The sequence below is a fragment of the Enoplosus armatus genome, chromosome 13 (assembly GCF_043641665.1).
Source record: "Enoplosus armatus isolate fEnoArm2 chromosome 13, fEnoArm2.hap1, whole genome shotgun sequence".
NCBI lineage: Eukaryota > Metazoa > Chordata > Actinopteri > Centrarchiformes > Enoplosidae > Enoplosus > Enoplosus armatus.
The window spans coordinates 13465408-13491402 of NC_092192.1; the positions used below are offsets into that span (position 1 = coordinate 13465408).

Consider the following 25995-nt stretch of genomic DNA (forward strand, 5'->3'; position numbering starts at 1 on the left):
CGTCATCATGCCGCATTGAAGAAAGTGTGAATATAGTTTGGATGAAAATCCGGAGAAGGATGTTTTTTTGCTGTTGTTGTGTGCTCTTTTTTTTTGTCTGTTTACAACTGGCACGGGATCAATTACTCTTATTGACGCATATTCAGCTCGTGCCTCGCCTCTCCTGCTGGCATCTAATCTAGATCTTAATACGTTGCAAGATCTGTAAGTTATGTAGGTCAATATCATCGATCGACCCGATCACCTGGATCGATCGATCCCTGCGAGGGTGGGGGAGGGGGGGGGTATGAGTGAAAACGGTGCATTCTGGGTTGAAATAAGATGCAGGCACTGTCCGCAAGTGAAAAACGCCGTCACCAGGGTGGAGGCTTCGCTCCAGCCAATCAGACAGAGGATGTGATGTGGAGGGCGGAACAGAGACGCACGCTTTCCTCGCATAAATGAAAGAAAAATTGTGCAGCATCCCGTAACGAAGGCCTCTAAATATTACAACTTCGCTGTGAGACGGTAAGAGTTACCTGCGTGTGTGATAGTGTGATATTCTCCGTGTGTGTTGTTAATACAACCTGTGCACTGCCAGCAGGTGAGGGTGAACACAGAGGCTTCTGCTGCTGGCATGCGAATCTCGCCTGAGCCTCTTGTATTTGTCCTGAGAAGCTGTGTGAATGCTCCTTCCACTTTCTTTTGCATTGTCGTTTGCAAAAACGAGTTGAATTATAGGAGTCATTTGCTGTTGAATATGTGCAGAAATAGTTGAGTGTTGCTTCAGTGGCTGCAGTAAACCAAAGTTATAATGCTGTCATTTGCACAGTGCAGGTGCTTTTTTTCAATAGTGTTGCTGAATTATGTATTTCATGTCAGCACCCTTCTTTTATTTGTTACTGTAAGCTTGTAAACAAGTTGCAAACCCATTGTGTCTGTCTCACAAATCCACATTGCTGAGTTGTCTACATAATTGTACTAAGTGTGATCCAGAACAACTGTCAGTGAACATCTGAGTTATCTCTAGATTACCTCCTGCTTCACGAGGCCTCCTATCCAATCAACTCATTTGTAAATCATGTAAATCATCAATTCAAAATACAAATAAGTAGACTCATAACTGTTTCTATAAGCAAATGGTGTTAGCAGTGTTGTGGCCATGAAAATGGAACGACGAAGCTCACTGTTTGCACGAGCGGGGAACTATGTGGAAAATGTCTCTGAAATATGACTTTTTGTTTCTCCTGTGCAGTTGAGAAAAAAAAAAAGCCAACATGTCTGACAAGAAGGCAGTGATAAAGAACGCTGACATGTCTGATGAAATGCAGCAGGATGCGGTGGACTGTGCCATGCAGGCTATGGAAAAGTACAACATAGAGAAGGATATCGCCGCCTATGTCAAAAAGGTACATTAGATCGTTATTGTGTTGGAACAAACGTGTGACATTTATTGACACCTGTTAATGGCCTTTTTTCTATGAAGTGTTAATAATAGTTGTCTCCCCTGCAGGAGTTTGACAAGAAGTACAACCCCACATGGCATTGCATTGTTGGGAGGAACTTTGGCAGCTACGTGACGCACGAGACGAAGCATTTCATCTACTTCTACCTGGGTCAGGTGGCCATTCTACTGTTCAAGTCGGGCTGAAATCCAAACATGCCCCCTTAAAACTACTTTTAATGCAGCCCTTAATACTTCTGTGCCACGCTGTACATTTGCCACCACCTTTCTGCAGACATGTTTACCTCCTGGTTTCCTGCTTGCTTCAGTCTGTTATTATTTGCCACCTACAACACCACCACCTTCATCGGTGGATGGCTCTTTAGTCATGCCTGGACTGGTGATGGTTCATAGAAAATGCCAATGTAAAACTACTCCCCCATGCCATCTCTCAGTCAGCATTTGCTCCTCTGACAGACTCACCATGACTCATAATTTCCGGATATTATTTTTGCTGTGCATTGATGCACAGGCCTTGTACATTGTTTCATATGGGTATGTTGTATAATAACTTATTTTTCATGGAATTAAAATGAGCAACAGAGTTTTTGTTGAAATGCCTTTAATTTTCAGTGTCGACTGAGATTGGAAAAAAAAAAAAAAATGCCAAGACTGTTGCTTACACTTAATAAAGAATATAACCTGCTAAGAGATTTAAGGTTTTGTACATGCTTGAACATTCCTGTTTACACTTCGTGTTGTGAATATTCACAATGTCACTGTTGTATCTTTGGAATGTCATTTTAGTGTGCAGTTTGGTATTGTGATATTTTCAACATGTTGAGCACAACAACTTTGAGTCAGTAAACCGGTTCAAAATATGCGTAGTGTGTATGCGTGCCTTGAATGTGCTTCTCTTGCATGTACTATAACCACATGACTTGACATCTTGTGGGGCAAACAAGTCAGAATGGTTTCTTACATACAGAATAAGTTTCCAGAGGCAGAGGACAAACTGCTCTGTTTGAACAGGCAGATTTCAGATTTCAGGGTGTGCTCGTGTCCACAAAATTATAAAAGCTGAGAAAATGGAGACTTAAATATTCAACCCTGGTGGAACGGTTTTGATGTTTAATTGTCCTTTCTAGGATTGTAGTAGTGACCAGTAGTAGTGTTAGGTGTTCAGGGAAACCTATCCAGCAGATTTATTCGAACGAAGGCAGTTTAGGTACAACGATATTTGTTTTCTAGCACTTAACAATACCTTATGAGATTTAGACAGGTGCATGATGCTAGGAGACAACAGCTGCCACAGCTTTGTTATCGATATTATGTTCACATTTGTTTAGCAAAACAATGTTAATTTAGGTTATCTGAAAGATGATTAAAGGTTGTCGCTCTTTCATTTGTTAAAGCTGTTTTTCCAGTTTGAAATTGGATCTTGGTCCCGTGTTAAAGTCCTCTTCAGCCACTGAAACAGATATGCAGTGTGTGTTGATACTGCCACAGACAAACAGGACAGATGCTGATGCTTCTCTGCTTCACGTGATATTGTTAAACTTGGTCAACTTCAAGTCAGAAAACTTATGATAAATGATCTTTGGTGAAATGACGCAGATGTTTAATGCATGCAAACAGCAACTGATTTTCAGTTTGAAAGAAAACAGGTCCTTGTTGAATCTAATCATTCAGGTAAAGTTACGCCTCTAGTGTTCAATGTTGGGCGGAGTTTAATTTCTCATTGTGATCAAGTAAAGTTTTTTTTCTGTACCTGTTCTGCGTGTCTTTGAACGAGTCAGATACTTCAGCAGACTCTGAGGTTATACTTTCATTTTCAATTTACAAGCGGCAGTAAATTAACTCCGCCAAGAGTGACCCATAACAAGATTATGAAGTTTATTCCGATCGATCAAGACAAAACTTACCATCATTTTGAAATCTCTTTTTTTCCTGAAAAACGAAATGAAGGAGTTTGTTTTGTTGCTGCTCCTCTGTCATGTTACACCTGCTGGTGAGTTCACTTCAAAAATATTTCCTTTAAACGTTCAGTGTTGACATGAAAACTGAACTTAGTATCCGGAATATTGACTTTATTGACAATATTCAGTGTTGGTGATCTTTGTGTTTTGGCCATTTGCATTTGTTGTCTGACGGTGCAGCGCCTTGAGCTGTCTCAGACACCAGTTCAGTACAGTTATGAGGTACTTGTACTTCAAATATGTATTTCCATTTTGTTACTTCATACCCATACTTCGCTACATTTTACGGGAAATATTGCTGTTTATTTTTTACTTAATTACAGATTAAATGTTTTCACACAAATCATCTGACCATCTTAGAAAATATGATGTATTAATACAGATAGAAATGTGGAGCACTATAAAATAGTTGAAATGACCTCTAGCTGGACCAGCTACGACAAAAATGTTAGTTCATGTAAGTTAATGTATAAATAATAGTTCATGTAAGTTAATGTATAAATAATAAAATAAATATAAACATCCTAAAGGGACCTTTCTGCACATTTTGCTGTTAAGACTTTTTGTATAGTGTTCAATGCTGAACTTTTACTTGGAGTAAAATGGAGTATTTTTACGTTAAGGTATATATCAACTTTTACTTCTAAGTACTTCTACCACCACTGCCAGCCACCATGACTATGAGATCTTCATCATGTAGTTATGAGATGTAGGAAAACTTGGTAAATGTTTGTTGCCCTTTGAGAAGAACTGGCTTTTATTTTTTCCTTGGTTTCAAACCAATTGGATATATTGATGTTAGTGATACCAAATAGCCCCTTTATTATTTCAGTAGATGTGCCCAAACATGTTTTGTTTGTTTGTTTCATTCAGACAAGTTCAGGTTGCTGGCATCATATACATGATAGCAGCTTCATCATGTTTTTAATTTAATGAAACAATTGAATTGAATTGATCAGTCTCAGCTCAAGAAGCTATTTTGTGATGAATAATGAGCATTAGAATGAAGAAGGCCAATACAGATTCAACCTAAATGTTAAGGATTTGGGATCACAGGGTTGACAACAGTCAGTAGGAGAAAAAACAAAAACCTTAAAGCTGCATTCATTGATTCTTTTGGCCACAATGGGGCAGAAAACATCAAGATGAATAATTTGCTATGGTCAATATGCTTCTTATATGTACACATGCATCATAATAATTCTTAATGTCATCAGTTCTATGTGTCCTTTTAACATTACATTAGAGAGAAAAATATTGATGAATGCAGGTTTTACATGTTTGAAAATCTGTTTGTTCTACCGTGAAGCACTCCCTAAAGTATTTCCTCACTGCATCCTCTGGACTCCCAACCTTCCCAGAGTTTGTGGCTATTTCGATGGTTGATGACATTCAGGGGGGTTACTGTGACAGCAGCGGAAAGAGACCAGAGCCCAAACAGGACTGGGCAAAGAAATTAATAAAAGATGATCCTCAACTCTTGGAGTGGTACGCCCAAGAGTGTGTGCGCTACCGTTACATATACAGAGCCAACATTGACATGTTGAAGCAACAACTGAACCAAACCGGAGGTATGATACTGTTAACATGTTTTGATGTGTTAAGCTCTCAAGCAGCCAAAAGTTATAGCTTCTGATACAAACACACGTCTTCGTTGCTCAAAGTTGCTTAAAATGTATCACACGTAGGGCTGCAACCAACTAACTAACTAACAAACAGTTTCTTTACTCGAAAAAATTACTTTGATTTTTGTTAACTGATTAACAAAATACTTCATTCAGTCAATTGATTTTCTGTTGATCAAGTGATAAATCAGCTTTTTTCTCCTCACGCTTCTAGCCCTTACCACTGGGAACACTGGGAAGCACAAGGCTAGATGTAAAATGCATGCTCATATAGGTTCCAGCCACTTTGAATAACAAAAATGCAGATGAGGGACATTTATCAATGTGCCAATACATAGCTGGCTGTGCTGCTGGTTTACTGCAATCTCTGTCTCTCAGGCGTTCACATTTTCCAGAGGATGCACGGCTGTGAGTGGGACGATGAGACTGGAGAGGTTCATGGTTTTAATCAGTATGGTTATGATGGAGAGGACTTCATAGCTCTGGACCCACAGACATTGACGTGGATCGCAGCAAAACCACAGGCTGTCATCACCAAACACAAGTGGGATAGAGACATCATTTACATTGAAGTAAATAAGATGTTCAACACCCAGCGTTGCCCAGAACGTCTGAAAAAGTATGTGGAATATTTGAAGAGCTTTCTGCAGAGAACAGGTAGAAACACATTACCTGATGTAGTTTCATGGACACAACAATATTTATATGCTTTTGTTTTCATTTCTCTCTCTGTCTCTGTCTCTGTCTCTCTCTCTCTCTCCAGAGCGTCCCTCGGTGTCTCTCCTCCAGAAGACTCCCTCCTCTCCAGTCAGCTGCCACGCTACAGGTTTCTACCCCGACAGAGCCGTGATGTTCTGGAGGAAAGATGGAGAAGAGCTTCATGAGGACGTGGACCACAGAGAGATCCTCCCCAACCACGACGGAACCTTTCAGATGAGCGTTGACCTGAACCTTTCGTCAGTCGCCCCTGAAGACTGGAGGAGGTATGACTGTGCATTTCGTCTCTCGGGTGTCAAGGACAACATCGTCACCAGACTGGACAAAGCAGTGATCAGAACCAACTGGGGTAAGACTGCGGATCCTGACTTTACAGGGGCTGTGAACTGTAAACTGAAGATGTTAACACTGGGTTGTGATTTTAAAATGTGGATCCTTCACCTTAGGCTTACTGTTAGTCCTGGATTAATAATATGACTATATCAACCCTGAGCTTTCTGTAGAAGTGCTTCTCCACTCACTTATGCACATGATCACTTCCATATGCTTGCCCTACCTAAGTGGCTTTAACATCAGGTCCATCCAGTAGTGCAGACAAACTGTGATTGTTCTGTGTTGGTTCCAGTTTCTCCCTCAGAGTTTCCTGTTGGTTCTGTCATTGGAGTTGTTGTAGGACTGCTGCTGCTGGCACTCTGCATCACTGGGCTCTTCATCTGGAGAAGGAACAATAATGGTGAGGAAGAGGAAGATGTTTTTACTCATCATGAAGTGATTTTTACCCCACTGTTTTCATATATTCTGAAAAATAAATAAATAAATAAAAACAATCTAAAATAAAAGCACAAATCAGTGAAATTAATAGGATATTTCTATTAAAGACAAATTGGTGTTTTCTTTGTTTATCTTATAGTTTTTAATACTGTAATCGCTCATCTGTGTTTCAGGATTCAGGCCGGCAAACTGTAAGTATTGTGTCAGTTTATCAGTCAAGTCAAGTCAATTTTCTTTATATATAGCCCAATATCACAAATCACAAATTTGCCTCAAGGGATTTGAGGTCTGTGCCTCTCTCTTTGTATAAATAGATATAGTTAATAGTTTTCAATTCATGTACTGACACTTTGTTTTTCTTATATAGCTTCATACTCTTCATCCTCTTCTTCTAACTGACCACACTGAGCTCTTCATCATGTCAGCTACACTTTGCAGATTCTGTGTGCAGAATCCTTCCTTTGTTGAAACTAACTACGACATACTGACACAACACAAAACATTTTCCAGTGCGGCACCTTGGCTCTTCAGGTATCGCATTCATGTCATTCAGTCATGTGATCTTCTGTCTTTTGTGATGATTAGCATTCATGACATATGGTGTAAGGATGTACTTTATTGTGTACTGCAAAAAAATTGTCAAATTGATTGGTCTAAACGACAATATAGATCCTACATTAAAGTGATCTGGATTCTGTCACTGCCTCATATTATGTTTTAGAAGATGTAAGTCAAGGAAACTTATATCCAAACCCAAATATGTGTTTTTAACAAGTCATTCTAACTGTGTTTTCCACACATGGGCCTTTACAGATCCTCTTTCTGAGTTTATAATCTTCTATGAATTCTTAATTTTCACTGGTGATTTATAAAACATGATTTATTTTGGTCACAGTTCTTAGATGCTGATATAGGGTTACATAAACATGTAAAAGAGGCAGTTGTGGAAATGATTAAATCTTTTGGTGCTTAATTAATTAACTTAATTTAACCCTCTGGACTTTCATTTGTAATGGTGTATTTTGACATTGTTATATAGCTTCATTAAATGTAATTTATGGCAGTTTGCAGTGGTAGAATGTAACTAAGTACATTTACTTAAGTACTGTACTGTTCACATTTGAGGTACTTGTACTTTACATGAGCCACTTTCTAATTCTACTCCGCTGCATTTCAGAGGGAAATATTGTACTTTTAATCCACTACATTTATCTGACAGCTTTACTAGTTGCTTTACAAATTAAGACTTTTGCGCACAAAACATACAAAGAGCTGATGTTTTGTTGCCAATTAAACTACTCAACATTAAATACAAGTACAGCTGAAAATGATTAGTCGATTAATCAATTGATAGAAAATGAATTGGCAGCTAATGATATGATATATAATAGTATAACAGTCACAGTGGACATTTTGTCTTCACTAGTAACAGAGTATTTTGTAGTAGTACTATTACTTAGGTAGGAACTGAATTACTGAGTACTTCCTCCACCACTGGTAGTTTGTTCATCTGTTTTAAGGGGGAGACGATGAAACTGGGTCATAACTGGGATCTGGGTGTATCTGGTTTAAACTGCAGGGGGCAGTAATGAGCTTGATATTTGGATGTCAAGCTTGAAATGAAGAGCGAGAACCACCGAGCAAGCAAAACACTTCCGAGTCTGAAAAATATGGCGGCTCAAACCGGGTTGTCAGCACCGGCCCCTGTGAGCCGCGGTGATGTCCCTGTTTTTCCTCCGGTGGCTCTGTCTGCGGAGGCCGCCCCGTTCACTCCGCTCGGGACGGACGGTTGGCAGCTCGGCTCGCCGTCGGACGCCGAGAAACAGTTTTCACGCTGCGCCGTGAGGATCAGAGCCCTGCGAGCGGACTCGGGCCAGCTCAGAGAGGAGCTCAACATGCTGTTTGACCAGCTCCTGTCCGAAAACTACAACAAAATCTTCGATCCCAATATCAACATCCGACCAGAGGTAACAGATACTCGCGTATTTGCTTGTGTTTTTGTCTGAAACCATGTACCGAACCCTGTAGGATCGGGGACCGGAGAGCTGGTACCTCAGAGCAAACGCAAGTGGGTGCGCCTGAGCGGTCCAAACAAGACGCCTGAACATTGTTGACATAATAATGATAATGGAACTCTTAACTCTCTGGCATCATTACTTCCCAACACCTCAAAACCATGGAAGAAAAATAGATCCTGACAACCATGCAGTGCTCCCTAGCAACCGACCAGTATCACCTATCACCATAGCACCACCTCATACACCCTAGCAGCCACACAGTGCCCTAGTAACACAGGGACCCACATAGTACTTCCCTAGCAACCGCACAGAACACCCAAGCAACCACTTGGAAACAGCCACCCATAACAGCATAGCAACTAGCATTCCCCTTGTGATATGTTAGCAACGTTATCCAGCACCCCGGTAGTCAAAAACGAGTTCAACAAAGTTTGCCTTTCCTATTTGCATCTATGTGTGTGTATATATATATATATATATATATATATATATATAAAAGTCGTTTTTGCCTGTGCTGCTTTTCCTACTTACTTATGTTCCATTTCAGGATGTGTGCAGTCTGCTGAAACACATCAGCTGTCTTGTGCCGCTGAGTCAAGAACATCTAATCATCAAACTCTGCCAGCTAATACATCATCTACTCAATCAGCTAAAGGTAACAGCTGCCCTGTAGTTACAGTAGAGATTATGGATATATATCTATATATAGATATAGATATTATATACACTGCTGCTCACTGTACTGACTGTGTGTGTAATCACCTGAAATGTACTGTACTTTCTTCCTGTCTGTTCTCGCTGTTTCTTAAGGTAATAATGGATGAAAAGACATTGGATATATTGGTGAACTATACTGCCAGTGCGCTGAAAGTGTGCAGTATGTGGACACACTCCGATATCCTCCTGGCACTCTCCACTATAGTGTATGGGAATGGACCTCAGTGCCACCAGGTAGATAAATGTACAAGCTTTTGTGAAAGTGTATTGTGGTATATGTTAACTGTTTAATATTTACATAGATTGTTTTCTTATTCATAGCACCTCAAGGACTTACTGGGTGAAGATGGAGTCCTCCTACTGTATAGCTCCCCATCTCAGCCAAATATGGAGTTACGCCGTGTTGCTCTTACGTGTATGGCCAACATCTGTCTCAGGTAGGCGTGGTTAGATAGATTTAGCCAGTAGCCATATTGTGCATTTTTGTCTGCGTGTACTGTGTGTGCCCAGTTTGTTGGTGGTGTCTCTGATCTGATTTCTGAAGGGGTGTTTTAAAACTTTGAGTCAGGGTTCATCGCTGACTCTCAATCTTGGAGCCAGAAGGAATGAATTTGGAGATTAGGGTGGAGCAGAGGTGAAGCAAGAAAACTAATCCTAATCCTAAATGTTTTCTTAGTCCAATAGTAACTCTCAATATCCCCCATCTAGAAGCATGTGGTAAAATTGTATTGACTTTGCATGTCAAGAGAGAATTTAAGGATTTTTTGCAGCCATCGGAAACCCATCAGACACCACCATTCTAGGTCACAAATGCTCCTTCTTCTAAGCGGCTATAGACCAGTCATTGCCCTGTAATTGATGGATGTGTAAATAAGTAACTGTCTGCTAACAAGTTCAATGTATCAACTTAAAAGGTGATGATATGTCAGTGTTGTGTTCACAAATTGTTTCCGCTGCCCCGAAGTGGCCAAAAACTCGCAAACTGTCATTGCGGGTTTAAATTCTTGTTTTCTCTCCAGGATCCCTGGTCAGCCACCTTTGGATGATCAATACAGAAGTGTATCTTTCACTGTCTTCCTGAAAACACTGCAGTCAACCAAACCTCCCAACACTGATGAGCTCTTCTACTGCATGGTACGGATAATTGGTGTGTCGTGATGCAAACTTCGATGGAGAAAAATATATTAATAGAAGTTGACCTATGCCTGCCCTTGTGTCCTCTGTGTAGGTGATCCAGGCAGCTCTGAAGGGACTTCAGAGTTGTCTCTCAGGTGGGAAGTGGAAGTTTGGTGGAGGGGAGGAGCTTGGATCTGTATTGGCCTCACTTAAGGTGCAAAATGATGCAGATGCAGATTTTTCTAGTGCCTTAACATTTATTTGTCATCTCTCTTGCACACTACATGACAGTTTACATGTTTTTTTTCTGCAGAGGCTCATGTTCCAGGGAACTCCAGGTGTGAGTGTCGAGTGGCCGGCTGTGCTTTACCCAGCACCTCTTCCTCAGTATGAGGGTCTCTCTGCACCAAAACCAGCTGAACCAGCAAAACCCACACTAGCACCAAAGGATGCCGCTGTGCCAGGCAAGACCTCAGGGGTGAGACAAGCCTTCATTTTTGTTGCCCTAAGTTCTAGTAAGGACCGTTAAATCAGTGATGGAACATGTTTTTGAATGTGTCTCCTCAGAATAAAAAGAGGAAACCCAGAGGAAAGGGGAAGAAGACGAGCACTGAGGAGAGCAGAGGGGATGATGGAGAGGAAGATGATAGAGAGAAAGAAGGGGGAAGAGAGGCAGAGTCTTTGTCCAAACCCTCCGCCCCGTCTCTCTACCCCTCCTGGAAAAGAACCAGTTCTGACTCAGAGTTTTCTGACCCAGAAGGCAATGCACAGAGCAAATTAAGGTACAAAGAGGCACTGCCCATGTCACCACTATCTCTTTTTTTGTTTTAGTACAAGCATGCATGTGTTTTTGTTTTTCCTGCATGAATCAGTGACAAATCCTTTTCTGAGTTCTTGCATGATTTTTCTCTTTCAGGCTTTACCACGGCCGTGTGCGTCAGGGGGCTCTGCACTGTCTGCTCGCGGTGATGAAAGGTGTGGAGAAGAGGACTCTGTATGGGTACTGGTCCTCCTTCATCCCCGACTCTCCTATTGGGGGGCCGCCGCCTCTCACTCTCCTCACAATTATACTGAAGGACCCTTCACCGAAGGTACAACATACCCTCACTCATGTTACGATTCTCCTCGACACACACGTGGCTGCAGCATCTCTTTCGTCTCCCTCCAGGTGCGTGCGTGTGCGCTTCAGGTGTTGTCGGCCATGCTGGACGGCTCCCGTCACTTCTTGGCTGTGGCTGAAGATACGGCGTCTCCTCGTACGTCTTACACCCCTTTCTCCTTCTCGCTGGCTACTGCCGTCAGAGAGCTGCACCGTTCTCTCAGTCTGGCTCTGCTGGCCGAGACCTCCCCTCAGACCCTCACACAGGTCATAAAGGTACGATAACATGCGCTTGAAAGACAGTTTTGTGATGAACCCTTTACCTTTTGAAAGTTTTCTCTCCTGGGTTATTGCTACTGTGTTCTCTCCTCTTCCCCATGTTGAGCTTCCATGTACAGCTTGTGTAAAAGTCAAGTTAAGCCTGAAACCTACAGTATTGACTACGGGCACTCATAGTTGGGGGTAATATCTGGTATAAGTGGGAGTGGAACTAAAACAAAGAATCAACTGAATGAAAGCATGCAGACACAGATGTATTTGCAGAGGTCTTAATAACAGTATATTATGATAAGTATAAAAGGCCTCACCTGTCACATTTTTACAAAGTAAAAAAAAAAAAAATGAACAAGACTAAAAGTCTACAACCCTGTGAGGGTCATTACCCACCAAGAAACACAGCTGTTTAATGGATCAAAACTCTGCTGTTCTTACGTTTTAGGTTCTTGCCACTCACAGGAAAGTTCAGTCATCTGCATATGAATAAACATAGTATTGGTAAATTATTTTACCCTCTGGAGGTGTTAAATGAAAGTCGGGAGATCACCAAAGTCATTAGGTGAAAGTGTTGGACTAACTGATGGACTGGTTAAAAATGACACTTCCCAAATTTAGATTTTAAAAGAGAGGGAGCATAAAACAAGTTGTGCTTTATTGTCCTAACGGCTTACGTCCACCTTTCCTGTCTGTTAGTCTCTGGCCTACCTGGTGGCGAACGCTCCCTACCACCGTCTCAGACCTGGTCTGCTCAGCCCGCTCTGGAAGCAGATGCGTCCCTACGTGCGCCACAGAGGTCTGTATTTCGTCAGTGCGCATTCAGTGAACAGGTCAGTAAAACACACGTCTCTTAATACAACTGCTCTCTGTCTTTTAGATGTGAATGTTCGTGTGTCCGTCTTGACTCTTTATGGCGCTCTGGTGACGACTCAGGCTCCTCTCCCTGAGGTGCAGCTCCTCCTCCGACAGCCGGAGGGCAGCAGCTCGGGCTCATTCACGCCGCAGGACTCTGCTCTCAGCTGGAGGCAAAGAGACGGAGTGTCCTCGCCCTCTCGCACACCGGTCACACCCTCCCAGCGGAGCTCGCACACACACTCCCCCCGCGTTCCTCGCACGCCAGTGGAGGAGGACAGTGCTCCGCCGTGGCTGCTGCAGCTGTGTGTGTCGCTGGTGACTCAGCCCAGAGAGGACCAATCAGATGGCGAGGGAGCGGCAACAGGAGGAGGTGCTGCCTTAGAGCCCTCCCCTGTCCGACTAGAAGCTCTACAGGTGAGAGATGGCGGCAGAGACAAAAAGAGACAAGAGAGACACTTTCTGGAGGTGTGTTTTTTATTAAGTGTGTCCTGTGTGTCAGGTCATGTCCCACCTGGTGCGTGGCTACTTCTCTCAAGCTCAAGCATGTCTGTGTGAGATTGGGCATGTGAGCGCTCGCTGCCTCGGGGAGACGGACCCCTCCATACAACTGCACGGAGCAAAGGTAACACCTTCTGGTTTCTCTTCATCTGTAAGCGACTTCCACACTACTCATGGTTTGTGTGTCCCTCTCTTTTTTTCTGTGCCTATGTTCAAGCTTCAGCAATACATATGGTGTCAATGGACATTTTGAAAATCGATTCTGTGATTGCACAAAATGACAATACTTAATAAATATTTAGAAATGACATAAGAAACAATCATAAGGTAAAGATCTGCTCACTGATGTCTGTGTCATCATCTTTTATTTAGTTACTAGAGGAGTTAGGGACAGGAATAATCCAGCAGTACAGAGCAGAGAACAACGTGCCCGAGAGCTCGAGGGTCCCCATGAGCCAAGTAAGTACAAACTGTCTTTATACTGTATATACTGTGTCATCTGTTTTGATTTGTGAAGAGATTGTTTCTTGTTTCCTGTTGCTGTTTGTTTCCTTTGTTTGTTTTCTGAAAACATTACGTACCTTTTTGCCCCGATTTAATTTCATACATATGTGGGCATGATATAGGTGGTGCTGTTTTGGTCAGAAGTCTTGAGTGGTCCGCTGAATGGGGCGCTGCAGAATGAGCAACATCCCACGCTGCAGACGAGCGCCTGCGACACGCTCTCTTCCATCCTGCCGCAGGCCTTCGCACAGCTGCCTGTGAGTTCCCCTTCCATTTTCTATTACTACTCAGCTAATATTGAGCTTCATGGAGCTGCGCATGTGATGTGTAATGTTGTTTTTTTCTTTAAGGACAAAACCCAGCTGATGTGCATCACCGTGCTGCTGGGGCTGACCTACAGTGAGAACTATCTGGTGAAGACCGCAGCCGTCAGGGCTTTGGGAGTCTACATCCTGTTCCCCTGTCTGAGAGAGGTAGAGCAGCAACTATAAGCACACCGAGCACCATGTCTCTGACCAACAAGGATCTGTTATACAGGTTTCTCTCTCTCTCTTTCCAGGATGTGATGTTCGTGGCGGATACAGCAAACACTATCCTCGCTGCCCTTGATGATCGATCTCCAAATGTCCGTGCCAAGGCTGCCTGGTCCCTAGGCAACCTCACAGACACACTTATCGTCAACATGTAAGAAAACATGGATACAAAATGCTGAGCGAATGCTTCAGAAAACGCACTAAATACATATTTATTAGAAATCTGATCTTGAAAACTTATTAATCTTACAAAATAAAAGACCAACATGTTATTAACATGTATTAACTGTAATCTCCGGTCTCCTTGTCAGGGAGAGTGTAGGTGTGGACTTCCAAGAAGAGTTATCGGACATGCTGCTGCTCAAGATGTTGCAGGCAGCCACCCGAGCGTCTGCCGACAAGGACAGGGTGAGGGCATTTTACACACAAGAGCAAGGCACACACTTTCAGATTCGTTGCCACATTTTGTTCTGCTATGAAGTAATTTCAAAACGGATCTGTTTGGGACACGACGAATGCTGTTCTGTCAAAGAGGAAACAACTGAATCTCTGTGAATGTGTAACATGCAAGAATTGAAAGTATCTAGTTAATTCATGCCAACTAGCTTAGTATAACCTCATTAGTACGACTGATAATGTTTTGATATATTAGTATAATTTCCCCCTGGGGGATCAATAAAGTATTTCTGATACTGATTCTGATATCATACTAATCAGTATCTGGCCTGTGTAGACATTATTTTCTAGTCTTTTTGATTGGCTCTCACCTCTCTGAACTTGCTTCCTCCCTTCATCCCCTCCAGGTGAAGTCTAACGCAGTGCGAGCACTCGGGAATCTGCTTCATTTCCTGCGTCAGAGTCAGCTGAGCCGGTCTGCGTTCCAGCGCCCGCTGGAAGAAGCGGTCCGTGCTCTGGTTAAAACTGTGCAATCAGAAGCCACTATGAAGGTCCGGTGGAATGCCTGCTACGCACTGGGAAATGCTTTCAGAAACCCAGTCCTGCCGCTCGGTAAGTGTTTATTCCAAGGGTGTTCACCTGAGTTTGCCCTTGGTATGAATTGGTGGACTTGGGTCATCAACCTGGCTCTGTGGCCATGCTTCCAACCAGGATTTAAAGGAATAGATCGGTATTTTGGGAAATATGCTTATTTGCTGCTATTGAATAGCTGAAACAAACAGCATCAGATCTTTGTTAAAGGTGTAACAGTTCAACAACAATTTTTAAATACTCTTGTTTCCTTCTGCTTCCAGTCTTTATGCTAAGCTAAGCAAACTGCCCGCTGGCGTTAGCTTAATATTTAGCGTACAGACATGGTATCAATATTCTCATGTAATGCTCTGCATGAAAGGGAACAGACTTATTTCCCTAAATGTTTATCTGGGTGGTAGACCGTAGGTTGAGCGTGTTCTCAACGTTCTCACATATCATACACAGGCTTTGTTTGTTGAAGGGTGTAAAATGTACCCAACAGTATAGTTTTTGTTTTGATGTTGCTCACATGTCAAACTTAACAGTTAATTTCGGTTTCTTTCTCCCCCCAGACTCAGCCCCGTGGTCTGGTGACGCGTTCTCCGCCCTCTGCCACGTTGTCACTTCCTGTAAGAACTTCAAGGTGCGGATCAAGTCTGCCGCTGCCCTGGCAGTCCCCGGCCACCGCGGCTGCTACGGGGACACGAAGCGGTTCTGCTGTGTGTGGCGTTCCCTGGCCACGGCGCTGGAAAACAGCGAAGACACAAACGACTTCTTAGAGTACCGCTACAGTGCCAGCCTGCGACACACGCTCTCACAAGCTCTCCTACACCTGCTCAGCGTCAGCCAGGTGCAGGATATGCCCGCCCTTGGGGCATCGCTGGCCGGGGAGGACGGGAGGGGCATCAAGGAGCATTTGATAAAATATCTCAGAGCGGCGGAGGACGGAGGAGGAGAGGGTGCAAAGGGAGAGAAAGACACAGGAGGGGACAGTTTCACCCCTCAGGAGAGAGTCAGAGGTCTGGAGCAGGCCCTGATCAGACTGAAGGGGTTGAAGGTTGAAGGGGAGGGGCGGGGAGAGGAGGAGAGAGGTAAGGAGGTGGTGGTCCATTTCCTGGAGGATTTGCTAAAGACCTGTGAAAAGCTGTAAATAGTCATTTCCAGCTGCAGCGCTGGGTTTCTGAAAGCTCTTGGAGACCATGTAGACTGGTCTCTCAAGTTGGACCGATCAGAGCAGGCAGACCACAAAGTAACTGGTGACTGAAGGCAGAGATTATGTAACCAGCTTTGTCATAATGTGATCTCAGGACATCACAAGGAACCACAAGACTCAAGGCCATCTAGGATTTTGATTTTTGATTTTTCTTCTGTACATTTCAAGACATTTTGAAGTTGGCAGTGCCTTTTATATCCTTTTATCTATCTAACTGCACTTGCACACAAGTAGTGAAATTACTTTGTTATTTTGAGAAAAAATTAATAGACAAATGTAAAAATCGATATTAAGGCCGGGTGATAATTTATCATGTATTGAATTTCAGTGGAATCATGTTATGATGTTAATGATTCCATGTTATTGTTTAACAAAATAATTTAGTCGTACAAGTGAAGTATTTATTGTTTTACACGTGTGGAGGGGTTTGTCTGAGGTGATGCATAACAGGAACATGGTTGATTGCATTGAACATGAATTTGATTTGTTTTATTTGTCATTTATATACATCTGCCATATTGAGATAGATATATCGATGTTTGAAACATATTTTTAATACTGTTACATTGATTTCAGTGATATTGCCCAGCCATAATTCAGATTATGAAGTACACTACATTGTCTATGTGAACACACAGCAATGATGACCCTGACTGGACTGACAGACTGGACATCTGTGCACCACATTAGATGTTCAAAACAATAAATACAGTGTTTTCCCACAGTCTTGTTTCACAGTTACTCAACACAAGAGGTGTGCAACCAGTAGGTGTTGATGTCTGACAAATGTTTTATCCGCTCTGTCTTGCAAGATGCTGTTTTCCTGAAGTTGACTTGACTGATGTTTACCTATTGCACAAAGTATAAAAGAGTGAAAGTAACAACTCTATCTAACCTGAAACACCGCCAATTCCATTGCCTATAACACAAAATAAGATAAAATAATTTTATCTGAGGTCTCATATGAATAGAAATGTATTCGAGTTGGTAACCTTGTTGGAAAAATGCTCCCTGAATTCAAAGAATAAAGGAAACCACAGTAAAATGGCTACTTTCAGAGGGTTAAATCATCAAGTAACACATCAAGTTTAAAGTCTTAACAAGGCATTATAGTTAATGAGCATTACTGCATATCTGTTTTACATGGAAACCTTATTCTGTTACCAGTAACGAGTGCAAGTACAATATTTCAATATAAACACTCAAATAGCCACCAGTGACTGAAAATTTGGATCAAGTGCAAGGCTGGATTACCAAATCCAAACAGTTCTGAGGTGGATGCCTGATTACACAAATATGTTGACAAGGAAGTGAAAGAGACAGATGATAAAGTCCAACTGTATTCACACACATTATTCCGCTCTGTCAGTTTTAACAAAATAAATAATTGCAGCGATGAGTTCTCAATTGGCACACATTATAAAGCAGATATGAAGATGTCATCTATAATGATTATTACTAAATGTCTTCAGTCCCTTTTAAACGTGAATCGTGGCTGGCGGTCTGATTGTGTGATTTATAATCAATGCATCAGTCGCTCAGTTGACTTTTAACACTCGGAGTGTTAAATGCAGCCAGCAGGGGGCACCAGTGTTCAGAGCTGACCGGTGGATGATCCGGATTTTGATTAGTGATGCCTGGATGCGGACAGACCACGCTGCTGTAGGAATGGACGCCTTCGAGTTGTTTCGGAAACTCGGAGCAGGAGCTAAATTTGACCTGAAGAGGTTTGGTCAAGACGCCGCTCGGTTTAAGGTAGGCGTAACACGTGTAGTTGATGATGTACTGGACGAAAATAGCGATTGATGACAGCAGCACGAACCACGGTTTAATGTATTTTGGCTAACCCCGATGTGTGCTAGCGTGGCAGTGTGCCGCAATGCTTGTTTTAGGGAGGTTTGGTGCATTAATATCGCATTTCATTGGATACATGGTGGGACACACATATGAATTATACTCTGATAGTGACTGTACTGCTGTCTTATGTTGCAGGTTGTCAGGTCCCAGGGAGTGGAAACGTCCTCAGATCGTGTCTCTGCGATCGATTACTTTGGCACAGGACCAACCAATGGAGCCCAGAGCAGCTCTGTAGGACTGGAAGCGGAGGAGGATGAAGAGGAATATGAGGTGGGAAGTGAAAGTGGAGACTCTGTTGCGGGAGGCAAAAGGAAGAAAAAGGACGAAGAGAGAGACGTGAGGACAAAAAAGAAAAAGACGAAAAGAAACCAGGTGGAAGGTAAAGGATGTCCGCTGCATCAACAACTGATACGCAGCTGACTGTGGTTATTTCCATGTGCTTTTAAGATTAAAACAAGTATTGAAGACGTTGCCTTGGGCTCAAGGAGCTTGTGATGGATATTTTTTACCTAGAAAAAAATCTATTTTATAGACATAACGATTAATTGGTTCATCTAAAAAAGAATAGTTAGATTAATCAATAATGAAAAGAATAATTAGTCTCAGCCCTAGTGTGATGTGCCATAAGAAACCACAAAGTAAATGTTGGAGGGATATAGTTTGCTGCTAAACATTGTTGAAAATGACTACAGTGAATTTGTGTCTGGATTATATGTCTCATTTTATGAATGTCAGCTGTTCTTAATATTTCAATTCCAGGTGTCAGTCACATGAGGATATGTACCATGAGATTATATAGATGTGTCCTGTTTATACAGAGGTAGCTGTAACATCTCTTTTGTATTAGTCCATTGTGGGCAATGTTGAATATCAATGAGCAGGACTTCTTTATGACAATACTAGATTTTTTTCTATTTTCCTATTTTATCCCATAACAGTTTCTCAATTGAATTTCCAGAAAACGTATTGTATAAAAATAAATATTGATTATAGTAAAACAAAATGACATATACTGTGATTGCATCCATTTTGCCCAATCCAATGCAATGTGTTAAAAATGGAAATGTCACGTTGGCGTTTAAAATGAACGTGATGTAGCTGTCCATGTCATAGACTCACTGCTGTTTGTCTTCTGTCTGACTGAAGCTGGTGGCAGACTGCTGAAAGACACAGAGGGACATGGCATTACATGGACCTCCTCATTGGACAGAAAGATCCAAAACTTGCCGAGCGACGGGAAGGAAAAATCCTCGCTGAAGAGGCTGAAGCATCTTCATCAGGAAAAGGTCCTCATAGAAGCATAAAAAAATCCTTAAGGCATTTTATGTGATTCTGACAAATGCTAAAAATGATATCTGCTGCTGTAACGTTCACTAAAGGTAGTGCTTTGTCTCGGCCCTGGCTTAATCCTCTGTCCTCAGTAAAATCCTTTTCTCTTTATTTTATTTTAGGTGAATCGTATTCGCTCTCAACACCGTATAAATGTGCACGGCTGTGACGTACCCGACCCCGTGTGCACGTTTGAGGAGCTGCAGTCTGAGTATCGTCTCAACCAGTACGTCATTCAAAACCTCAAAGACGCAGGGCTGAACTCCCCGACGCCGGTGCAGATGCAGGCAATACCGCTCATGATGCATGTGAGTGCAGACACACACACACCTTCAGTGGTTGATGAATTGCAGACAGACGGCAGTTTTGTGAGGATCTCCACATGTCTGGTTTCTCGGTCAGGGTCGGGAGCTCCTGGCCTGCGCTCCCACAGGATCAGGAAAGACTTTGGCTTTCTGTCTCCCGCTGCTCGCCCACCTGCAGCAGCCGGCCAACCTGGGCTTCAGAGCTGTGATCATCTCCCCGACCAGAGAACTTGCCAGCCAGGTACACAACACACACACGTGCACAAACACTAGTTTATTTGCTGTATTGGCTGTTTTTATTAGCAGATAAGGTGAGATTATTTGTAGTAAAGCTTATCTATATATTGATATTACTTTTTATTGTGTTATGGGATGTTTTTAAAGCTGCATTAATTTATTATTTTGGCCACTTTGGGGCAACAGAACAAGCTGTAAACACAACATTAACATATTTTCACCTTTTATAAAGTTTCGACAAACTTTATGTTTGCATCCAACATCAACATTTGCAATTATTTGGATGTGTGTTTCTGTCCTTGATGACTGAATGAATGAATGAATGAATGAATGAATGAATATAAGTCCAATATTCACTCTCCTTTTAGCTCTTTTGGTCTCTACCAACTTCTGAAGGAAATATCTGGCTCTTTAGCTGCTAAATGCTCCACTATATTCACCAGCTGGCCGCCAACTGTGTCTGTGTGCTGGAAAACCCAAACAATGAGCTTTAAAGATGCTGAAACGCTCTGTGAAGCTGAGAGGAACTGCAGAGTTGGGTGATAATTCTCTGTGGGGCCTTCTTTCATATTACCTGTAGTCATTTGACCCATTATCAATACAAAAAAAACTTGAATAGTGCAGCTTTAATATTGTGATTTAAGAAGGATTAACATTATAAATCAATTGCTAAGTCATATTTATCTTATTCATGTTCTCTAAAATACATTCAGAAAAAAAAGTCAATTCCAGTTTCACTTTCCATTATCAAGCTGTCCAGTGCAATTTTTCAAACCATGATAAACAACATATTTCTTGATGTCAAAGAAGGAGACCTGAAGACATGAGCTGCCAGGTTTTCATCGCTATTGATACAGTTGGAGTTTCAGCTACTGCTCAAGTTGTTCTTTCTTAAATGATCACTCACATGTGCATGTTTTTTGTTGTTTTGTGTTTAGACCTACAGAGAGCTGCTCCGCCTGTCAGAGGGAGTAGGATTTAGAGTTCACATCATAGACAAAGCCTCTCTGGCAGCCAAGAAATATGGACCACAGTCGAATAAAAAATATGGTAAGAAATGGAGGAAGAAAAAAACAAAATAAAAAAAATATATATGTATATATATACCTCTTCGGTGAAATAAATCAAATCTGAAGTATGAGTTGCCTTTACCTTTTTCTCTGTGCAGATATACTTGTCAGTACTCCGAACCGACTCGTCTTCCTGCTCAAACAGGATCCTCCAGCTCTCGACCTCAGCAGGTAACACTGAATCTGTTGCTCTCTGAAAATGTTTTTTTTTAATTTTTTTTATTAAAGGTGCCCCGTGAAGGATTCTTGTAAACAAACATGTTTACGTTCACTGTTACTCACCAAAACTCATTCTCTAACAAATGTTTTGAATGCATTTCCTTCCTCATAAAACATTTTTAAATCCTGCGTTGTTTACATCCAGCTTGTCTCTCTTTGGGTTGTCTGGCTTCTGATTGAAATGTTTTTTTAAACAAAATTTTTAATCATGGGAGATAATTAACAATGTGTGGATTATTTTTCCCATAAAAGACAGCAGAGGATATACTTTTTATTTCCAATTATCATCACAAAGTCAGCTCACGTTATTCTGAGCTGCAGCGGTGGAGCAAGAGTGTAAAAGCATCGACACTGTCAGGAATCCTGGCGGGAACCAAATAATCTTTGCGCAATGTAAATGCAGCTCTAATCGTCGTTAGAAGCTCTGTTTTAAAACCAGAGAGGACACATGGAAAGCCTGGGAGAGCGAAATGATTCTGCTGACCTATTAAAAAAATACCTGCTCTTTATTACTTGTCACTTCATTGTAAACTGTTTTGTAGTTGTCGGTGACCATGGTTACCATGGTGATCTACCCCAGTGAGCCAGCTTCGTGATACTGGAAAACCTGAGTTGAGCCCAAAGATAGCTGACTGACCCATTTTCTAGCTTCGTGGTACAGGTGCCCTGGTGGTTGAGACGCTTACCATGTAAACACAACATCCACTGTTGCTGCTCCACTGTCAACTGTTAAATAAAGGCAAAAATGACCCCAAAAAAAGAGAGATTGATTGTTTTTTCCTGTTGCTGTTCAGCGTGGAGTGGCTGGTTGTCGATGAGTCCGATAAGCTGTTTGAAGGCGGTAAGACGGGCTTCAGGGAGCAGCTCGCCACAGTCTTTCTGGCCTGCTCTGGTTCAAAGGTGCGCAGGGCTTTCTTCAGCGCCACCTGCACGTCAGATGTGGAGCAGTGGTGCCGTCTGAACCTCGACAACCTGGTGTCTGTCAACATTGGACACAGGTAATGATCTACATTTAGAACTCCTTGCTTTGGTGGATTTATATCGTCTTTTTCCTCACATTAGAAACATGAATTTATCATCTTCTCAGAAACACAGCAGTTGAGACGGTGGAACAGGGGCTGCTGTTTGTTGGGACGGAGAATGGCAAACTGGTGGCCATGAGGGACATCATCAAAAAGGTAAGGACACTCCAGAGAGGTTATTGTTCAAGCTTGTAAATAATTCACTTTGTTTTCATTTTTTGCCTTTTGAATATGATAAACCTGTGAACGCAGTCACAGTAATGAAGAGTTCCCCAGACAAACTTTCACTATTTAAGGGGGAATTGCAAGACATGAAAAAACACATGGATGAATACAAGCTCTATTTCTTTACGACCTAAGATTAAATGAAAGGATGTCCTCTCTTCCATTTTCAGGGTTTCCTGCCTCCCATGCTGGTGTTCGTGCAGTCTATAGAACGAGCACGGGAGCTTTTCCATGAGTTGGTGTACGAAGGCATCAACGTGGACGTGATCCACGCAGACCGCACACAGCAGCAGGTACACACCGACACTCTGCGTTATGGGTCCTTTCTGAAGCGCGACCTTGTATTTATCCTCCTCCTCTGTGGCTTTTGTGTTTCAGAGGGACAACGTGGTCAACAGTTTCCGCTCCGGTAAGATTTGGGTATTGATCTGCACGGCTCTGCTCGCCAGAGGAATCGACTTCAAAGGAGTCAACCTTGTGCTGAACTACGACTTCCCCACCAGCTCTGTGGAGTACATCCACCGAATAGGTTCGTTTTGTTTATGTAATCAATCATTTCACAATAAGATAGTCCTAAATTGGCCATTGTGAATTAAATACCTTTTGGTTTTTTAGTTTGGAGCTGTCATGTCTGACTCTGGAAACTGGTGCTTATGTCATTGTTTTACAAGCTAAATGATAACAAAGAAAGATCAATCAACAATAAATAGCATTGTTAGTTGCAGCCCTAATCCTGTGTTGTCTACCTTCACATATTTCTCCTCTTTGTCTCCCTGTCTGTTCATCGGTTCCCTCATATATCATCCTGTTTGCTGTTCCTCAGGTCGGACTGGTAGAGCTGGACATCAGGGGAAGGCCATCACCTTCTTCACAGAAAACGACAAGCCACTGCTGCGCAGGTACTTGGACACATGGAGCTTACTGACTTCCTTTGCAGAAAAACATGTACAGCTTGTTCTTGAGTGAGTGACTCTGGCACAGTAGTCAAACTTCAGATGAGGGAGCCAGGTCATCAGATGTCATGTTTGGTGGTAATAAGCACCAGGCCAAACGGGACATTACTGCTCTGAGGTATGTTTACATCCACAACTTTTAGGGCCTTGTAAGCTAATGGTGGGCACTGTGAGCTACCTCACAATGTTAGCCAAGTACCTGAAAACAAAGAAGGCGAATGATGTGCACATCCAACCCCAGCAAGGGTACAGGCGCAGGATGAAAGCAGCATACAAAGGAAAAAGTGAGGTAATCTGAACACTTAGTATTGCAAGCTCCCAAAATGTTAATGAGGCTTTGACCTTCAAGAGGCAAAAGCCAGGTAGTTGACCCAGTATTCTGTGATGTTTTAAAGGCTACCACATCCCTGCGTGTCCCCGCTTTGAACCTTGCTTGTTTCCTGTCCATCTATTTCTTGTGCCAACTGTTAAAAAATAAATTTGTCTGAAGCACAGTGATGTAACTACAGTAAAATGTTCTGGGATAAATGTATTTGAAACAAGACACAATATTATCTACGTTTGTCTGTGAGGTACTCTACAACGTACACTTTTTGTCTGAATATATTTCTCTTTGCATCTCTTCCTAACAGCATCGCTAATGTCATAAAACAAGCAGGCTGTCCTGTACCCGACTACATGACTGGCTTCAAGAAGATACACAGGTGAAGCAGATGGATGATGATAATGATGTTCCACAATAACAAATATATTTAAATATATTTTTGCTCTTTTATTTCTTGCTAAATTGATCAGTTTCAGTTTTGGTAATGTGGTTCTGATAGTGTGTCTGTATTTGTTTGTGTTTAGCAAAGTGAAGCGAAGACTTGAGAAGAGACCTCCCACGAGAAGCACCATTTGCACAACTCCTCGCTTCTTAATGAAGAAGAAAGGCAAAGCACCAAACAATGGACAGAAAGGAGAAGGTGGATCTCAAACAGCAGTGCAGCAGCAGAAAGGGGCAAAGAAGACGAAAGGACAGGACCTGAAGAAAAGAAATAAAATACAGGAAGAAGGGGGGACAGAAAAACGCAAGAAGGCGTCTCAGAAGACGGGATCAAATTCCTCTGGAGCCAAGTTAAAAAAGTAAGGAAGGTCCTCGTAATAGATAGATTTCCTGTACGTTTCATTTCCAAACAATCTCATGTATTCATGTATGATTATGCAGTAAACCAGAAGCAAACAAATGTTGCTCATATACATTAGTTAATTGTACCTCAGAGATATGACATCTCTGTAAAATCAAGTTTTCCCACTGATGTAAATACTGATGAATGGATTTCAAGTTGTAGGTACTTCTCAATGCGAGTATTTGTTTTAGAAATTAAACCCCTCAAATTAACAAATCTATCTGGAATGAGTTCATTTTAGGATAAAAGGTTGTAAGATGTGGCACAAGTTGAGGATTTTGATTGAAGATTTTATTTTTTTTCCAACTCTCTCCACCAGGAAAAAGGGAAAGAAAAATAAGCCCCAAGAGGAATAGAAGAGAGCGGTACGAGCAGACTGATATGAAGATGGACAAGGACAGTTTTTACATCTTGTTGGATTTTACTGCTAATTTTCACATTTGTGCTTTGTATTATCAGAGTATGAAATAAACTGTTTTATATATATATATATATGTGTGTTATTTTGTTTGTATATCTCTTAGATTTGCTGCAACTCGTCACATTGACAGAGCATATTTTAACAAGCATTCTTCAAGAAAAATAAAGGCTGTAATGAGTGAGTGGGTGATGAATGATTATGTTGAACTAACAAGCACTGAACAAGATATGGGTGTGAAATAATTTCAAGATATTTTAGATATAAATAAAACTATAATTGAACGCAGTTCATTTAAGATTGTTGATTGATTATTGATCATCAGTTACTTAGCATCACAATTTTACTGGTAGCTTCAATAAAAAACGCAATGCCCAGTAGACTTGATAAGAGTAATATTGAGTACATTGAAAGGTTTATTCTCCTTCATATGTTGGCTTAATGGAAGTTGCAGATTACTGACAGCAGTTAAAGGTCATGTAGCCATAAGGAAAATCCTACTTTTTAGTGCTAGCTACTGGGGAAATGTATATATTTTAAACTTTTTTTTTATTATTGCATAGTGGTGCATTGTTACATTTATAATTTAAACATGAAAGTTTTAGCTCACAGAGGGGGAAACAAACATTTTCTGAGCCTAGCAGCAGAGACGGGACTCAATTTTAAACAACTTACATTTAATGCTGTTATTGTAAAGTCATATAATCTATAATTTAAAAAAATGCCTGTTTACAGCTTTTAAGCTTTTAAGCTAACTGATAGTAGGACAGTTAGCTTGGCAAGCTATTTTTCATGAAACAAAGAAACAAAAAAAACGAAATAGTACATAAATGTGTGCATATACAGTACCATATGGTACTTTCACATCCCTCTTGTTTTAA

At 41.6% G+C, this 25995-nt stretch overlaps 4 protein-coding genes across 5 annotated transcripts; all 4 read left to right on the forward strand.

The window, feature by feature from the left end:
- The first annotated feature begins 446 nt into the window (after positions 1-446).
- dynll2b (dynein, light chain, LC8-type 2b) lies at positions 447-2304 on the forward strand. The gene is made up of 3 exons (XM_070916749.1): positions 447-507; positions 1235-1388; positions 1493-2304. Exons 2-3 carry the CDS (start codon positions 1257-1259, stop codon positions 1628-1630), a joined length of 270 nt encoding a protein of 89 aa, XP_070772850.1. The 5' UTR covers positions 447-507; positions 1235-1256; the 3' UTR covers positions 1631-2304.
- A 993-nt stretch (positions 2305-3297) lies between these two features.
- Positions 3298-7185, forward strand: LOC139294816 (major histocompatibility complex class I-related gene protein-like). Of its 2 annotated transcripts, none has more exons than XM_070916747.1 (7): positions 3298-3434; positions 4712-4973; positions 5406-5684; positions 5791-6093; positions 6370-6477; positions 6689-6706; positions 6883-7185. In XM_070916747.1, exons 1-7 carry the CDS (start codon positions 3420-3422, stop codon positions 6912-6914), a joined length of 1017 nt encoding a protein of 338 aa, XP_070772848.1. In that variant the 5' UTR covers positions 3298-3419; the 3' UTR covers positions 6915-7185. The 2 variants fall into 2 exon arrangements, with proteins under 2 accessions (XP_070772848.1, XP_070772849.1); XM_070916748.1 differs by having other exon boundaries at positions 4764-4973.
- A 1000-nt stretch (positions 7186-8185) lies between these two features.
- On the forward strand, positions 8186-16247 carry heatr6 (HEAT repeat containing 6). The gene is made up of 20 exons (XM_070916746.1): positions 8186-8482; positions 9081-9188; positions 9344-9484; positions 9572-9687; positions 10270-10384; positions 10479-10580; positions 10680-10844; positions 10934-11148; positions 11283-11457; positions 11535-11741; positions 12435-12534; positions 12616-13007; positions 13093-13215; positions 13464-13550; positions 13718-13852; positions 13946-14068; positions 14155-14279; positions 14440-14536; positions 14932-15136; positions 15670-16247. The coding sequence occupies exons 1-20, from the start codon at positions 8186-8188 to the stop codon at positions 16245-16247; spliced, it is 3606 nt and encodes a 1201-aa protein (XP_070772847.1).
- A 1715-nt stretch (positions 16248-17962) lies between these two features.
- Positions 17963-25188, forward strand: ddx52 (DEAD (Asp-Glu-Ala-Asp) box polypeptide 52). The gene is made up of 15 exons (XM_070917472.1): positions 17963-18065; positions 18303-18546; positions 19314-19453; positions 19619-19804; positions 19899-20042; positions 20977-21088; positions 21207-21279; positions 22122-22325; positions 22415-22505; positions 22745-22867; positions 22953-23103; positions 23398-23473; positions 24160-24231; positions 24377-24652; positions 25016-25188. The coding sequence occupies exons 1-15, from the start codon at positions 17979-17981 to the stop codon at positions 25050-25052; spliced, it is 2016 nt and encodes a 671-aa protein (XP_070773573.1). The 5' UTR covers positions 17963-17978; the 3' UTR covers positions 25053-25188.
- The last annotated feature ends 807 nt before the right edge of the window (positions 25189-25995 follow it).

Excerpts from the sequence above, each read along its gene's own strand:
- dynll2b (XM_070916749.1), top strand. The coding sequence starts at position 1,257 with ATGTCTGACAAGAAGGCAGTGATAAAGAACGCTGACATGTCTGATGAA. Across the intron at positions 1,389-1,492 it reads TCGCCGCCTATGTCAAAAAG|GAGTTTGACAAGAAGTACAA; the intron begins GTACATTAGATC and ends TCTCCCCTGCAG.
- ddx52 (XM_070917472.1), top strand. The coding sequence starts at position 17,979 with ATGGACGCCTTCGAGTTGTTTCGGAAACTCGGAGCAGGAGCTAAATTT. Across the intron at positions 21,280-22,121 it reads CCAGCTCTCGACCTCAGCAG|CGTGGAGTGGCTGGTTGTCG; the intron begins GTAACACTGAAT and ends GTTGCTGTTCAG. Across the intron at positions 24,232-24,376 it reads GGCTTCAAGAAGATACACAG|CAAAGTGAAGCGAAGACTTG; the intron begins GTGAAGCAGATG and ends GTTTGTGTTTAG.
- LOC139294816 (XM_070916747.1), top strand. Across the intron at positions 4,974-5,405 it reads ACAACTGAACCAAACCGGAG|GCGTTCACATTTTCCAGAGG; the intron begins GTATGATACTGT and ends TCTGTCTCTCAG. Across the intron at positions 6,094-6,369 it reads AGTGATCAGAACCAACTGGG|TTTCTCCCTCAGAGTTTCCT; the intron begins GTAAGACTGCGG and ends TGTTGGTTCCAG.
- heatr6 (XM_070916746.1), top strand. The coding sequence starts at position 8,186 with ATGGCGGCTCAAACCGGGTTGTCAGCACCGGCCCCTGTGAGCCGCGGT. Across the intron at positions 9,688-10,269 it reads ATGGCCAACATCTGTCTCAG|GATCCCTGGTCAGCCACCTT; the intron begins GTAGGCGTGGTT and ends TTTTCTCTCCAG. Across the intron at positions 10,845-10,933 it reads TGCCAGGCAAGACCTCAGGG|AATAAAAAGAGGAAACCCAG; the intron begins GTGAGACAAGCC and ends GTGTCTCCTCAG.